General features: G+C 47.6%; 1 protein-coding gene across 2 annotated transcripts in view; it reads left to right on the top strand.

The window, feature by feature from the left end:
• PTCD3 (pentatricopeptide repeat domain 3) overlaps positions 1-16,851 on the top strand; it is a 221,769-nt gene that overhangs the window by 107,512 nt on the left and 97,406 nt on the right. For both annotated transcript variants that reach the window (XM_030191059.1, XM_030191062.1), the window contains exons 10-11: positions 11,517-11,604; positions 11,687-11,747. In XM_030191059.1, coding sequence (XP_030046919.1) covers positions 11,517-11,604; positions 11,687-11,747 — 149 coding nt within the window. The remainder of the gene's footprint in view (positions 1-11,516; positions 11,605-11,686; positions 11,748-16,851) is intronic.

Below are 16,851 nucleotides of genomic sequence, written 5' to 3'. Positions count from 1 at the left end.
TTCATTGATGATTAAGCATAGAAAGCCTCCAGAAAGTTCAATGTACAATGAATTGGAGTCATTAAACATATAAAGCTAAGCACATACAGGTATAAACCTCATCATCAAACTTTTAATTTTTCCCCCTCCCCACCTAACCCAACCCCACACCCATCCCACCTCCCTGATAAACTGTATTCCAACGTTGTTTTACTGTTTTGATTGAGATATCTAACCCAAAGAAACTGCAGGTGACTTAGAATAGGCAGCCAGCATATAAAGTCAATCTAAAACAACATTAATGGAATACAGTCTAGCATAACATCAGGTGTCCATTTAGACATTTTGCTGCTGTTTTTTAAATCCTCCATGTATACCAGGAGATAAGTGTCAGAAAAAAGACATGTTGGCTGTTCAGTTCCTATTTGTGTATATTCCTCTGTGCAACAAGAATCTTAAAGGCCTGTAAGCTGTGTGCACAGTAATGATTTGTGCCAAGTTATTGTGTATATTTAATGTCCGAAATTATTTGTGAAATTTTTAAGATACTCTCAGCTTTAAGATTTCCTTATCATCCCACTAAGCCAGTTTGAACCAATGGGTTATGTCCCTTCCCAACCCGCAGATGGAGATACAGATACTGAATACTTCCAGTCCTCTCTCTCACTCCGGTTTATGTAAGCCACATTGAGCCTGCATGTTTGTGGGGATAATGTGAGATATAAATACATAAATAAATAATTTCACCAGTATAAGCGTGCTGGTGCAGGCTAGAATCCTTCAGCATTCTCTACCTCTAGTAGATGCTGATGTTGCCTGGTGCAGTGCAGCAAGGTTAGGTAGGGCCAATCCCCTGGCTAGGTCTTTGGGCCTTTGCTCCTGGGCTTCAGATCAAGGTCCTTAGCCCAGCTTAGCTCATTGGACAGGCTGGCACAAGTCCCCATGGGGTTCCTACCATATATTGGGGTTTTTTTTTTTTTTGGGGGGGGGAGGGGCTTGGTATAATTTCCAGGCTTTATAGAAGAAAAGCAAAGCCTTTGCAGTATCACTCTCTATTCCCTTTATCTTGTCTGAAGGAATAAAGTTGCAAAAAAAAAAAAAAAAGCAAAGGGGTGTTCTTGTGCAGACCTGGCAGGGAAGACAGTCAGCTGCTTTGGAGGCAGACTGACTTGGCTGCAAGTCTGGGCTAGTCAAGGGCAGGGACTGAATTTGGAGGGGGGGAGATAGGAGAGCTGCCAATGGCAGTTCCACAGGTATGACACTATGGGACCTGTGCAAGCTGGCAGCAGAGCAGCACTGCTGACTCCTTTTGGCATGGCTGTATCAGGGCCAAGCCTGAAAATTCACGTCCAGATCCCATCATTGGAGCCGGCCAGGAAATTGCACCCAGCCCTGCTCTGCATTGCAACCTAATGGTTCTTTTAGCAGTCTTGTTTGGGTTTTTTTCCCTATAACTATTGGCATCATGGCACTGACCTGCAGAAAAGCAGGGGGGACCAAAGGAGGCAGCCAGCATGCAATTGGGGGGGGGGGGGGGCTATGGGACCAAAGGAGGCAGCCAGCATGCAATGAGGGGGGGAATCCCAATAGGTCTACCTTATACTCCCAATAGGTCTACCTTATACTCCTTAGAGGTACTCATAAGGGGCCCCTCTGGAGGTTCTGTGGGAACCCTGGTGCCAGAAATGGTTCATGCCATTTCAGAGTGCATCTCTGGCCTCTTAGTTGGGGGATTTTGGGTCCTGGTTCAGAGCCCCCAAGAACAGGAGAAGATCTAGTTGTGTCCCAGGAATTGTTCAAGCCTGGCCCAAGAGGAGAGCGGATTTGGCTTCTCTCCACATAGAGGATCCTTGTTCTTCAGAGGAAGACATCTGTCCTCCCCTCCCCTTTCTGGAGGAGGACAAGATGAACCTCTGGTAACACTGTTACAGAGGGAGGAATTGAATCAACTTACTCATTTAGTCTCCGTGGTCCTACAGATCTGTGCCTCGGACCTGGAACAGTCTTATGATACTGAGTCTCTGCACAGGGCTCTGTCTCACTTGATTTTGACAGAGTGGAATATGTACGTCTAGTAGCGCTATAGAAATGATAAGTAGTAGTAGTAGGATAGCTCTCTTAGGGCATGAGGCACCTGGGCAAGCTCTATCCTTTGCAAGATAACCATTCTAGTAGGAGGATCTGCTTTGAAGGATGCTTATGACAGAAAAGAGGAACATTACCTCAAGCAGGTTTTCTAGTCCACCTTCCTGAGGTTACAATGCTCCTTCTGTGCTGGTTATCTAGCTTTTGCTCTCTTCCTTTAGGTCACAGATATTGGCTTCAGAAGGGGCAACATCTGGAGTCAGGCACTGCCTTTCTAATGGATGCTCTGTATGACTTGATCCATGTGTCCTCTCAGATGGTGTCTTGCTGGTAGCTATGGATTTAGCCTCCAAGGGCTGCCTCAGCAAGCTGTCCTTCAGGGTGAGAATGCTTATTGGTGAGAGCTGGAGAAGCTCGTCGGGAATTAAGGGAGCAAAACCTTTGTAGTAACTTGAGCTTGTCCCAAAGGGTCCTTCAAAACTATGGGTAATAAGGCTCACTCTAGAGACTGGGGGCCATTTTCAACAGGGCAGATGACCTGTGGGGCAGTTCAGTATCAAGGGCCAGAAGGTCCTGACCTTTTGTGTTGCCAAAAGACCTAGGGATAGAGGATCTCCTTTTTTATTTTTATTTTATTTTATTTGCACATTTATATCCCACGTTTTTCCCACAGTTTTGCAGGCTCAAAGTGGCTTACAATGTACTGATAGGCTATCGCCAAATCAGCGGTGATACGGCTACAATTAATCAGATAGAATAGAAGAAAGGGGGAAAGAAGAAAATAGGGAAAGGAAAAGAGAGTCTAAAATGATCTGCAGACACGTTGTTGGAAAGACCTTCAGGTCATATATTGGTCTCCTTTGGTACCTCATCCTCCAGAGGGTCCTGATGATGGTGCTTCAGGCCCTATGGTAATAGGTGTCAGAATTACTACTACTACTTAACATTTCTAGAGCGCTACTAGGGTTATGCAGCACTGTACAATTTAACAAAGAGAGACAGTCCCTGCTCAAAGAGCTTACAATCTAATAGACAAGTGAACGGTCGGTCCGATAGGGGCAGTCAAATCGGGGCAGTCTGGATTCACTGAACGGTAAGGGTTAGGTGCCGAACGCAGCATTGAAGACGTGGGCTTTAAGCAAAGACTTGAAGACGGGCAGGGAGGGGGCTTGGCGTAAGGGCTCAGGAAGTTTGTTCCAAGCATAGGGTGAGGCGAGGCAGAATGAGCGGAGCCTGGAGTTGACGGTGGTGGAGAATTGCCCTTCTCTTCCACAAGTGGGCCCAAATAACTTTGGACCAGTGGGTCCTCTAGGTAGTTCAGGAAGGCTATGCCCTAGAAGTTTTTACAGACCTGTTTCAGATGGATTTATGATGTCTCCCTGTGCACGCCCAGAAAGTTAGTAAGTGTGGATACCCCTACACTTTTTCATTCATCTGGGTGTAGTAGTGCCAGCCCTGCCTTCAGAGAGGGGATTTTGGTTGGTATTCCAGCTACTTACAATGAAGGGAAGCACCTTTCACCCCATTCTGGACCTCAAAGGGGCCAGTGGTTCCTTATGAAAATCTTGTGCTTTATCATGTCAGACCAGACAAGTTTCCTTCTCTGAATCTGACAGAGGATTATCTCTCCATCCCTATTTGGCAGTACCACAAGCGTTTGTGTCCTGGGCATTCATTTTCAATTTTGGGCCTTGCCTTTTGGGCTGAATATAATGTCATGTACCTCCAAGGTACTGATGATAGTAACAGCAGCTCTCTGCAAGCAGGGGATCTGAATCCATCTTTATTGATGATTGGCTGATCTGGGCGGACTTTGGAAGCAGATTTCAGGGATGCTAATGTCAGGGTGGTTGCCCTACTGGATAGTGAATTTGTCCAAGAATCAGCTAGTTCCATCATAAATGGACCTTGAGATCCAGTTTGACACTGAAAAAGGGGATTGTTTTTCTTCTGGAGGAGCAGATACGCAAGCTGTAATCTCAGTTACAGACCTTTTATACACAGGCCAGCCTGAGTGTGGGGGATTTCCTGCAACTTTTTCAATCCAGTGGTGCAACAGTCAAGGTGGTGGCCTGGGGGGGGGGCTGCTATCCAAGTGGGCCCCCCATTCCCACTCCCAGGATTTTGAGATTGGTCTCCTGCTTCCGAGCCGTCTCTGGAAAGAATTGCTGTAGTGGGCTCAATCATCTCATCCTGTACAGGGGGTTCAGTTGGACAGTGGTAACCACAGATGCCAGCCTAGCTGGCTGGGGAGCCCTTTGCAGAGACAGCTTAGTGCAGGGTTGGTGGTAGGTTCTGGCTGTCTTGCCTTTTCCATTCCCAGTTGGAAGGGAAGGTGGTTTGAGAGATGTTAATTCCTTTTACTGGTCTGACAGGTTGTTCCTCCTCTTTCAAGGGCACTGTAAGAGAGAAGAGTCTACCAAATCTTCACTAGTGCAATAGATCAAGTCAGCTGTTGACGTGGACTTTGAGGCACATTCTGTGTGCAATCAAGTGTCTTACTGGGTAGAGGCTTGAGCAGTGGCGCTAGAATTTATCTGCAGGGCATCAACTTAGTCATCTTTACACTCTTTCATGAAGGACTACAATCTAGATATATTTTTGACGAGGCAGTCATTCAGAGGACCTTGTATTTCCATCATCCTTTCAAGGACTGCTCTAGTACATCCTATTGGTTTGGAGTGGACGATATGGAGAAATTTATTAATACCTGTTAATTTCCTTTCTTTGAGCCCTACTAGACCAGTCCAGAGCCAGCCCTGAAAAATTGTGGTGTTTGGATTCTGGTCCTTGGTTTGCTCCCTGGCTCTGGCTGGGGGAATTGTTTAGCTTATATGTTCTTCCATATCATCAAGCTGATCAATCCATAGACTGGTGGGTTGTGTCCATCTACCAGCAGGTGGAGATAGAGAGCAAACTTTTGCCTCCCTATATGTGGTCATGTGCTGCCGGAAACTCCTCTGTATGTTCTCTATCTCAGCAGGTGGTGGTCACACACAGCAGCAGCTCTGGCTAGGCCTCCAAGCCTAATCCTTAGGTTTTGTTGAGGCCTGGGGTTGAGGGCTCTTTTGAGCAAGTGCAAACCTGGTGGTGCCAGGTCCCTCCTTTTCTCCCCCCTCCCGCTGGCTCCGTTAAAAAAAAAAAAAAAAAATTTTAAACGTCCTTAAAGGCGTTTATTTCGACGTTTATTTAAACGTTCATTGCAGCTACTCACTGGGACACCAGTTCGTTACAGCTCGGAGCGGCAAGCAGGTAATTTTACCTTTTTATAGCGGGCAGGAGGTTCCCCGATTCTTCTCCTCGTGGCATATGGCGTCGGAGGGCGAGGGCGCAAAGGGTCGCTCCCCGGATCGCTGGAGCGCTTCTAGAGGGGATGCGGGGGTTTTACAGCCTGATTCGCCCTTGATGGGTGACAGTTTAGTGACCGATGAATGTCCCGGTCCTTCCTCCGGCGTGGCGGTTTTTCCCGCCATAAACGCCCATCCCCCGCTCCTCGCCTCCGCCATCTTGGCCGGCCACGCGGCTCGGACGGCTTCTTCGTGGGCCGCCCTTGAGGTTGGAGACATTAATGCCATGAACGCCCTTAATTTGGGCGACGGCACAAAAGCGGCTAAAGTTAAGCGCCGTTCTTCCCGCGCGGCTCCTTCACGGAGTGTCGCGCCGGACGCCATTTTGTATGCGCAGCATGTCTCTCCCCCGCTCTTGCGAGCGCCGGTTGAGGGTGCGTCTAGGGCTGTTGCCCAGGCTGCGGAAGTGCACAGTCTGGGGGGTTTCTCCCCCGAGTTTGTTTTGCTGCTGCATCAGGCTTTCCTCATGCAAACGCTGCCCCTGCTCCCTCGTCTGGTAAAGAGGTTGAGGTTCCCAGAGGTAACGCCCTCGGGTTGATTCCCAGGCCTTGGAGGACTTTGTCTCTTCCGATGTAGATGAGGGCAGCGTGTCTGAGGTCTCCCAACGGTCCTTTGCGGATTCCTTGGAGGAGATAGATCCCCGCTCGGATGGAGCGGATGACCCCTCTGCAGCGCGGCTTTTTAGCCCAGAGGATTTGCCCAACCTGTTGTTACAGGCCATGGACACTTTGAAGATTTCCTCTCCGGAGGACGTCTCTCCCTCAGCCCCTGTTGGCTCTGCCATTATGCTGGGGACGAAGCGCCCGCCTAGAACCTTCCACGTGCATGATGCCATGCACACCTTAATTTCGGCTCAATGGGATGTCCCGGAAGCGAGCCTCAAAGTGGCTAGGGCTATGTCCCGCCTCTATCCTTTGCCTGAAAGTGAACGTGAGGCCTATCTGTGGCCTACCGTGGATTCTTTAATCACTGCGGTGACTAAGAAAACGGCGTTGCCGGTGGAAGGTGGCACGGCCCTAAAGGACGCCCAAGACAGAAGATTGGAGGCGGCCTTAAGGTCGTCCTTTGAGGCAGCTGCTTTAAGTTTGCAGGCTTCAGTTTGCGGCTCCTATGTGGCCAGGGCGTGCCTGACTATGGTGCAGCGGGCTTCCCCCTCGGATCTTTCCTTGAGGGCTGATTGGCCGGCCCTGGAATCGGGCTTAGCCTATTTGGCAGACTTGCTGTATGATGTCTTGAGAGCCTCAGCTAAAGGCATGGCTCAGACAGTCTCTGCGCGGCGGTGGCTTTGGCTGAAACATTGGTCTGCTGACCACGCCTCTAAATCCCGCCTGGCTAGATTGCCTTTTAAAGGCAAGCTGCTCTTTGGGGTCGAGCTGGACAAAATCGTGACCGATCTCGGCACGTCTAAGGGCAAGAAATTACCAGAGGTCAGGGCTCAGGCTAGTACTCGTCCCGGTACCTCCAGAGGACGGTTGCAGGAAGCCCGTCGGTACCGCCCGGGCAAGCGGGCTCCTCTGCCCCTTCTTCCTTCAAGAGGAATTTCTCCCGCAAGCAGCATTCTTTTCGCAGAGACCGCCGTCCCGGAGGTGCTCCCTCCGGTCCTCCCCCAGGGTCTCGTACCCGATGACGGGGCCTTGGTCCACGCCCCAGTGCAGATTGGAGGACGGCTGTCCTCGTTTCTGGGCGAGTGGACCACAATAACTTCAGACGCCTGGGTGCTGGAAGTCATCAGAGACGGCTACAAGCTAGAGTTCTGCCGACCCTTAAAAGCGGGTTCGTACTCTCTCCCTGCAAGTCTCCGGTCAAAGCTGTGGCAGTGCAGCAGACCTTGGACAATCTGATCCGCCTGGGCGCGGTCGTTCCGGTGCCAGAAAGTCAGCTTGGCAAGGGACGTTACTCCATTTACTTTGTGGTACCAAAGAAAGGAGGTTCTGTCCGGCCTATCCTCGACCTCAAGGGGTCAATCGGGCCTTGAAAGTGCGGCACTTTCGCATGGAGACTCTCCGCTCTGTTCTAGCGGCAGTGAAGGCAGGAGAGTTCCTGGCATCCTTGGGCATCAAGGAAGCGTACCTGCATATTCCCATCTGGCCTCCTCTTCAACGCTTTCTGCGTTTTGCAGTCCTGGGACGACACTTCCAGTTCAGAGCCCTCCCATTCGGGTTGGCTACTGCTCCGCGGACCTTTTCCAAAGTAATGGTGGTCATCGCGGCCTTCCTACGAAAGGAAGGGGTACAAGTCCATCCTTATCTGGACGACTAGTTGATCCGAGCCCCCTCTTATGCAGAGTGCGGCAAGCTGTGAACCGGGTAGTTGCTCTTTTGAGCTCCCTGGGATGGATCATCAACTGGGAGAAGAGCCAGCTGCGCCCGACTCAGTCCCTGGAGTACCTGGGAGTTCGATTCGACACCCAAGTGGGCAGAGTGTTCCTGCCAGACAATCGAATTGTCAAACTTCAGGCTCAAGTGGACCAGTTCCTAGTAGCCTCTCCTCCTCGGGATTGGGACTATGTGCAGCTGTTGGGCTCTATGACGGCCATGATGGAAGTAGTGCCCTGGGCCAGGGCTCATATGAGACCACTTCAACAATCTTTGCTGCGGCGCTGGACTCCGATGTCGGAGGATTATGCTGTGCGCCTTCCCTTGGACCCAGCAGTGCGCAAGGCGCTGAGCTGGTGGATGCAGACAGACAAGTTGTCTGCGGGAATGCCTCTGGTGACCCCAGAGTGGATTGTCGTCACGACGGACGCCTCTTTATCGGGCTGGGGAGCCCACTACTTGGGAAGGACAGCGCAGGGGCTCTGGTCTCCTGCAGAGGCAAAGTGGTCTATCAACCTCCTGGAACTCCGAGCCATTCGGTTGGCGCTTTTGGAGTTCATCCCGGTACTGGTGTTGAAGCCTGTACGGGTCCTGTCAGACAATGCCACGGCTGTGGTCTATGTCAACCGCCAGGGAGGTACCAAGAGCGCCCCTCTAGCCAAGGAGGCTATGAATCTTTGCCAGTGGGCGGAAGCGAACCTGGAGCAGCTTTCAGCGGCCCACATTGCCGGAGTCATGAATGTCAAGGCGGTCTTTCTCAGTCGCCATACCTTGGAGCCCGGAGACTGGCAACTATCTGCTCAGGCGTTCTTGGACATCACGAAGCGCTGGGGCCAGCCGAGCCTAGTTCTGATGGCTTCATTGGCCAATTGCCAAGTGCCGCGCTTTTTCAGCAGAGGACGGGACCCTCGATCCTTGGGAGTAGATGCTCTTCTCCAACAGTGGCCGACACAAGAGCTCCTCTATGTGTTCCCGCCCTGGCCCATGTTGGGCAGGGTGCTAGACCGGGTGGCAAAGCATCCCGGCAGGGTAATCCTGGTGGGTCCGGATTGGCCCAGACGTCCCTGGTATGCGGTCTTGATCAGGCTCTCAGTCGACGATCCTCTGCGGCTGCCAGTGGAGCAGGGCCTGTTACATCAGGGTCCCGTGGTGATGGAGGATCCTCCCCCTTTGGTCTTACGGCCTGGCTATTGAGCGGCAGCGTCTGAGGAAGAAGGGCTTCTCAGACAAGGTCATCGCCACTATGCTAAGAGCGAGGAAGCGCTCTACTTCTACTGCTTACGCCAGGGTTTGGCGTATCTTTGCAGCATGGTGTGAAGCAGGCTCACTTTCTCCATTCACTGCTCCAATTTCTTCAGTGTTGGCGTTCCTGCAAGAAGGTCTGGAGAAAGGCCTGTCGCTCAGTTCCCTTCAAATCCAGGTAGCGGCTCTGGCTTGCTTCAGGGGCCGCCTGAAGGGTGCTCCCTGGCTTCGCAGCCAGATGTGGTGCGCTTTCTCAGAGGAGTTAATCACCTGCGCCCTCCTCTGCACTCAGTGGTACCTGCGTGGAATCTCAACCTGGTGCTAAGAGCATTGCAGAAGCCGCCTTTTGAACCCTTGTCAAGGGCATCTCTGAAAGACCTGACGTTGAAAGCAGTCTTTTTGGTGGCTATCACTTCAGCCAGAAGAGTTTCCGAGCTCCAGGCGCTCTCATGGCGAGAGCCTTTTCTGCAGTTCACTGAGGCAGGAGTGACTATTCGCACAGTGCCTTCCTTCCTGCCCAAGATTGTTTCTCGCTTCCATGTGAATCAGCAGCTCTGTCTCCCTTCCTTCCGTAGGGAGGTCTACCCAGAGGAGTACTCTGCTCTTAAATATCTGGATGTGAGACGAGTCATCATCAGATACTTGGAGGTGACCAATGATTTCCGGAAATCGGATCATCTGTTTGTCCTGTTTGCAGGTCCTCGTAAGGGTCTGCAGGCTGCTAAGCCTACAGTGGCAAGATGGGTCAAGGAAGCCATTGCAGCGGCTTATGTGGCCGCGGGGAAGGTGCCGCCTATCCAGCTGAAGGCTCACTCCACAAGAGCTCAGGCGGCCTCGATGGCAGAGGCCGGATCCGTCTCCTTGGAAGAGATATGCAAGGCGGCAACTTGGGCTTCGGCTCATACATTCTCCAAGCATTACCGTTTGACTGTGGCTGCACGGGCGGAGGCCCGGTTTGGAGCTTCGGTGTTGAGGTCAGGGATTTCGATGTCCCGCCCTGGGTGAGTACTGCTTCGGTACATCCCACCAGTCTATGGATTGATCAGCTTGATGATATGGAAGGTAAAATTATGTATAATCATACCTGATAATTTTCTTTCCATTAATCATAGCTGATCAATCCATAGCCCCTCCCAGATATCTGTCCTGTTTTTATTCTGGTTGCATTTCAGGTTCAAGTTTAGTCTTCAGTTACTTCAGAAAGACTTCGTGTTCAAGTTTTTTCACTTGGATTCTTCAAGAGTTGAGACGAGTTTGTGTTACAGTGAGCTGCTGCATTCCTCTCCCCCCCGTTTTACGGGGCTGTATTGAGATATAAATTCTGCCGGCACTCCCTCCCGCTTCGTGCGGCTGTAGGGCAGCTTTGTACCCCTCCCGCTTCGGCGGTGTTAGGGTCAGTCAGCTCCTCCCGCGGTTGCGGTTGCAGGATAAGCCAGATCCCCCCGCATCGGCGGGTGTGGTGTCCCTCCCCCGCTCCGCGGGGATGAGCTGGACGGATTCCCCTCCCCCACTTGTGTGGGGATGAGCTGGGTTAATTCCCCTTCCCCGTTTCGGCGGTGGTGAGCTGGGCAGAGTGTCCCTTCGTGGGTGTAATTCTCTAAGTGCTGAGTCCTGCGGATGGAGCTTTGATATCGACATACTGAGGAGTTTCCGGCAGCACATGACCACATATAGGGAGGCAAAAGTTTGCTCTCTATCTCCACCTGCTGGTAGATGGACACAACCCACCAGTCTATGGATTGATCAGCTATGATTAATGGAAAGAAAATTATCAGGTATGATTATACATAATTTTACCTTTGTTACCAACAGACATTCCCACCTCAATCTCTTTCCTTCCTGAGGAAACTACCCACTTCTAACCCCAGCAAATCTGATTTGAGAACCCACTATATATAAAGACAAACTGCAGACCTCATAGCTTACCATGAAGAAAGCCACAGCATAATGGGTGAAAAATCGGTTCCACTTATACCGACATGGCAAGACCCAGGCAACTGCAACAATCTTGTTTAGCTTAGTTTTTATTGTTTTACTTTTCGGCAGAGGTGTTGCCTGATACAGTCGTTGTAAACAACAACAAAAGAAATTAAAACTATTTCTAGCCTGCACAGCACCCTTATACTGGTGATGCCACTGAAAGGATTCAGTATGTCTAGCTCCATCTGGTTGGGAAGGAACACAATCCATTGGTCTTACTGATCCAGTAAGACTTGAGGAAAGGAAACTAACAGGTAGAAACAAAATTTTTCTTGGTAGTTTTTCTAGTATACTGACAGTAGGCTCTGCTTTCTGATAATGCTTTGTTCTAACGTGCGGCGTCCTCCCCTTAGCCTAGCATCACGTGACCTCCATGCTTTGTTAAACTTATTTGCATTCAGAATTTGAAATATAATATGAGAAGTCATCTGAGCTATTCATGAAAGGATTAGAAAACTGATTAAATTTTTTATGTCACTGATGGGTTTTTTTTTTTTTTTAAACAAGGGGATCACTGTTCAGTACCCTTGTGCCTGATATCTGAAATTTTCATTCCTTTTGAGATCAGACAGAACAACAATGCAGAGAGGATATTTAATCTGATGGCAGAACGGAATGCACCTTCCTTTTGTGCCATGATCAGAGGAATGGTGAAGGTAAAAACTGTAATCAGAAGTCTGTTTAAATTCCCACCCCTTTGTGTTTGGATCCAAATTCTTTTTTTTTTCCCTCTTGCAGTATGGTGCTTATGCAAAGGCTTTTGACATGTATAGAGAACTGCAAAACAATAGGCTGACTGGTGAGTCTTTTCGTATTTGTTGTTTTACGATTGTACATACAAGTCTAAAGCAACTGTTCAATGTATTCCAGTACTACTCTGATCAGTGCTAAAACTTGGGCAGTAAGATTATATGGTTGCAAAATGACACTGATAGAAGGAATTGATGAAGCCAATCACAGCCAAAAGAAAAAAACAATCAGTGTGTCTGCTATTTACTTTGCTGAGAACAGCCTTCTCCCAATTCCATGCTTATGGTTAGTCTGAGATGAACATGCAAGCACAGGCTTCATGTTAACCTACACCGGAGAGAGAAGAGGAAGCAAGGAATTGTGGTATAGGAAGCACAGAAACGGTAAGAGTCAGTTTATGTGAATACCTTTTTCATCCCACCAGACCAGTTCAGGTGCATGGCTTTTGTCCCCTACATGTAGATGGAGACAAACAACTAAGATTGCTGCTAGTACCTTATATTTATTCATCTAAAACGCTTTTATGTTTGGCTTTCCCATTTTCTAAAAACATCCAAAGTGATGTACTGTATATCTCTATAAAAAACATTTAAAATATAAGAAACTAAAAATTAAATCTGAGAAAACCCATAAAAACGTGATACTTCGACCCTCCCTTTCCCACTTCTTTTAATTACAGAGGGAAAACAAATAGCATGAGCCAGTAACAGATTGCCCCCATTCCACACACATTACAACTTATTTAAGAAAGAACCAGGTTGGTAATTTCCGTCAAATTAATCTATAATCCTGATCTAACCATACTTCCTTCAGAAGTTGATTCCACAGCTTGGGAACAGCTACCAAAAAGACCTGAGCTCTAAATCTCTCACACATTATCTCCTTAATCTGACAGCAACCACTAAACACACCACCTTAATGCTTAACCGGGCAATACAACTTTATCTTGCTGTATAAGAAGCCTGGCCAGTTCACCTTTAGCATCCTAAAAATCAAATCAGCAGCTTTAAAGTGAATTCTTGCTTTGATCAGAATTTTTCAAAAAAGAGGAAACTGGTGTCCACTTCAGACATCTCATTGTTCATGCTGCTGCATTTTGAATCACCTGAAGATACTTCAGTAGCCTACACGGCAGCGCCACAGACAGATCATTGGTAGTAATCTAGATGTGGAGTAAGATCACCAGTACTTGGACCACAATATAAAATTGCCCTGCTCTGAAAATGGAAGCAATCAGTCTCTTCACTGTTTGTAACTTGTATCATGCTATTATAGCCACCATAGATACCTACTCCTCCCTTGTTAACTCCTGATTAAAAAAAAAATAACATCCTTTTATGGAAGACAAGGTTCCAAAATTTAATCTGTGTTACAGTTCAAGCATGGTTCTCAAACTACATCAAAAGCTTGCAGTTTTCCAGTATTCTGTCTCCAGCAGGAATCTAATGAAGCTGAGAGAAAGAGTAAGGACCCGAGAGCACAGTTCTCTTGGATCTTCCTCTCTCATTAGAATCAGAGTATGATTTGTTTGGACCTGGAGAATATAGCCAGTGAGTCTGGGTCTCTCCCTCTGCTCGCATAGATCGGAAGCAGCAGTAGATCTGAGGCTGTTGATCCTGCATGCAGATTGTGAGATTGCAGGACCACCTTGTGAGACCTGTAATCCAAATGGCAGATGAAATTTAATATGGAGAAGAGAAAAGTGACGCTCATAGGGAAGAATAGTCCCAATTACAGTACATTGAGAGTCACTACCCAGGAGAAGCATTGAGGCTTCATAATACAGTTCCTTTAAATCCTCTGCTCAGTGCTCTGCAGTAGCCAAGAAAGCAAATAGAATGTTAGGAGTTTATTGGAAAGGAATAGAGGATAAAATAAAAATTATCACGCCTTTTGTACTGCTCTATGATGTGACTGCACCATGATGTAACTGCACCTTGAATATAAAGTGTAATTTAAATAACATAAATATTTCCATATGGGTCAGACCGATGGTCCATCTAGCCCAGTATCCTGCTTCCCACAATGGCCAAGCCGGGTCAGAAGTACCTGGCAGAATCCCAAAGTGTAGCCAGGTTCCATGCCACTGATCCCAGGGATAAACAGTGGTCTGTGAATAGTGTTGGTTATTAAGCAAATATGCATATTTTGGGAGCTAATGGGTCTCTTCTATAAATAGTATATCAGCCTCCAGCCGTTTCGCCTCTTTATTAAGCAATTTGTTTTGTTTTTTTTAATTTCTGCAAATTTTATTTGTCAACACAACACAATGAATCACTGTCTGAGTAATAATAAAATGACAGGTGTTACTCTTAGATGCCAAATACTTCATTTAAATTTTCATATTTTTATTAACACAAGTAATGTACACTTTTCCAACATCCAAATGATACCAAATGGTACAAAAAAAGGGACTCAAGTCATGTAGAATGTACAGATGAAAAAAAAAAAGGAAAAACAATCATCATTACTTTTTTCATTGTCTCCCCCCCCCCCTGTTTCCTCCCCCCCCCTTACTACCCCAACTTCACTAACAAACAAAACTCTTTACCTTATCCCCCCACACACCCCCACCCATTAGCAATTTGTTTTATGGGTATGTTAAGGCCTCTCACATTTAGAGACATGCAGTGCACTATAAAGGCATAGAAAAATCTTAAAGAAGATGCAAGCAGCATAATAAAAATTGTAACGTGTACAGTCATGAGTTCCAAGAACAGCAAAACTGGATTACACCTCATCCATTCTCCCAACCATCTCTTCTCTCCCCACCCCCTCACCACAGACAACTGAGGACCAAAAGGCGAACCACTGAACCAGAGAGAGCGACTTCCAGGGAACGTAACCCAAGAAAGACATATTTCAAAAAAAACTTGATTGTTATAGACAATCCCAGCCCCTCAATCTTCAAAGGCAACAAGGACTATGATATGACACCAGTCATTCTATCATAGAACATAAGATAGCATTTCAGAAAATAGCATAAACAGATATATTGGAATCCAGTATTGCTGCAAATCTCCATAATACAGCTAGAAAAAAAGTCAAGTAGCCTCCAAAGGAAGTAACTGGTCTCTGGATTGTTGACAAGTACCTCACTTTGCCTCTTGCAACTGCCATCAGGGACGGGATGAACATTCCACTAAGGCCTTGGCCCTAGGAGCCTGTCCCTGAGACTTAGATGATTGAGGATCCACCTCAGACAAAACAGATCGGGCCTCTTCCAGTGTGTGCACCCGATAGAACGTACCATCTAAATAAAATGTTAATGCAAAAGGGTGCTGCCAACAATATTTTATCCATTTCTCTCGAAGATGCCTTGTGAAGAGTTGGAGCATCTTTTCAGAGTTGTTGCTGCCAAGTCCTGATACGATTCTGACCTCTTCAATGCTTCCTTTAGATTCTGGAGTGGTTCCGGAGAACTGGAGAAGGGTGGATGTGGTCCCTCTTCACAAAAACAGAAGTAAGGAGGAGGTTGGGAATTACAGACCTGTCAGTTAGACCTCAGTGGTGAGTAAACTAATGGAAAAGCTAAAGCAGAGGATTGTGAGGTTTCTTGAACCGAATAAACTTCAGGACCAGAGGTAGCATGGCGTCACTAGAGGCAGGTCATGTCAGACAAATCTGATTGATTTCTTTGACTGGGCGACCAAACTGCTGGATGTGGGAAGGCTGCTAGATGTGATGTTCTTGGATTTTAGCAAAGCCTTTGACATGGTCCTGCACAGGCAACTGATAAATTGAGTGCCCTTGGCATGGGACCTAAAGTGACTGACTGGGTTAAAAACTGGTTAAGTGAAAGGAGACAGAGGGTAGTGGTAAATGGAGCTTGCTCTGAGGAAGAGGATGTTATCAGTAGTGTACCGCAGGTTCTTGGTCCAGCTCTTTTTAACATCTTCATGAGTGATATTGTAGAAGGGCTGTCTGGTAAGGTTTATCTCTTTGCGGATGATACCAAACTCTGTAATAGGGTGGACACCCCAGAGGGAGTGGATGGTTTGAGGAAGGACCTAACGAAGCTTGAAGAGTGGTCTGATAATTGGCAACTAAGATTTAATGCTAAGAAATGCAGGGTCATGCACTTGGGGTACAAGATTCCAAGGGAACGGTACATTATAGGGGGTGAAGTGCTGCTGTGTATGAAAGAAGATCGGGACTTGGGGTGGATTATGTCTGATGATCTTTAGGTGGCCAAGCAGGTAGAAAAGGCAGTGGCCAAAGCCAGGAAGATGGTTGGGTGCATAAGGAGAGGAATGACCAGCAGGGAAAAAGAGGTGATGGTGCCCTTGTATAAGTCTCTGGTGAGGCTCCATTTAGAGTACTGCATGCAATTCTGGAGACCGCACATACGGAAATATATAAACAAGATGGAGTTGGTCCAGAGGGCAGTTACAAAATTAGTAGGTGGTCTCTGTCGTAAAACATATAGGGACAGGCTTAGGAACCACAACATGTATACGCTGGAAGAGAGGCAAGAGAGAGGGGATATGGTAGAGACGTTTAAATACCTCAGTGGTGTCAATATACAGGAGGCGAGCCTTTTCCAAGTGAAGGAAAACATTGGAATGAGGGGGCATATGATGAAGTTAAGAGGAAATAGACTTAGGAGGAATCTAAGAATCTTTCACCGAAAAGGTGGTGGATACATGGAATGGCCTCTTGGTGCAGGTTGTGGAAATGAGGACTGTGTCAGAATTTAAGAAAGCGTGGGACAGACATGTGGGATCCCTTAGGAAAGGAAGAGCTAGCAGTTACTGAGGATGGGCAGACTGGATGAGCCATTTGGCCCTTATCTACCATCATGTTTCTATATTTCTATGAAATGTATCCCATTGCAATGTTGTAGAGCAAGCTTTGGCCAGCACCAATTCCTTAATTTTGTAATCCATAAAGCAAGGTATGATATCTTGTGGTATATTTGCTATCTGATGAGTCACCACTCGATGGGCCCACTCTTATTTTTATCGCTTCCAGAGGTTCCGCTTGCTCGTCCAAAGATAGAAGCATGCTCTCTAATTGTTGACTCACCAGGCACCCTTGGATGTGAATATTGACTCATTGGCCACGATTTTCTAAATCTTCAACCTTTTCAAGGAAAAGAGTGTGGAGAAGATGGTTCTCCGTGATGGTAGTCTCCAAAGAGATCAGGGCCT

The sequence above is a fragment of the Microcaecilia unicolor genome, chromosome 2 (assembly GCF_901765095.1).
Source record: "Microcaecilia unicolor chromosome 2, aMicUni1.1, whole genome shotgun sequence".
NCBI lineage: Eukaryota > Metazoa > Chordata > Amphibia > Gymnophiona > Siphonopidae > Microcaecilia > Microcaecilia unicolor.
The sequence above is the reverse complement of the archived record's forward strand: the minus strand, read 5'-3'. Positions and strand labels throughout refer to the sequence as shown.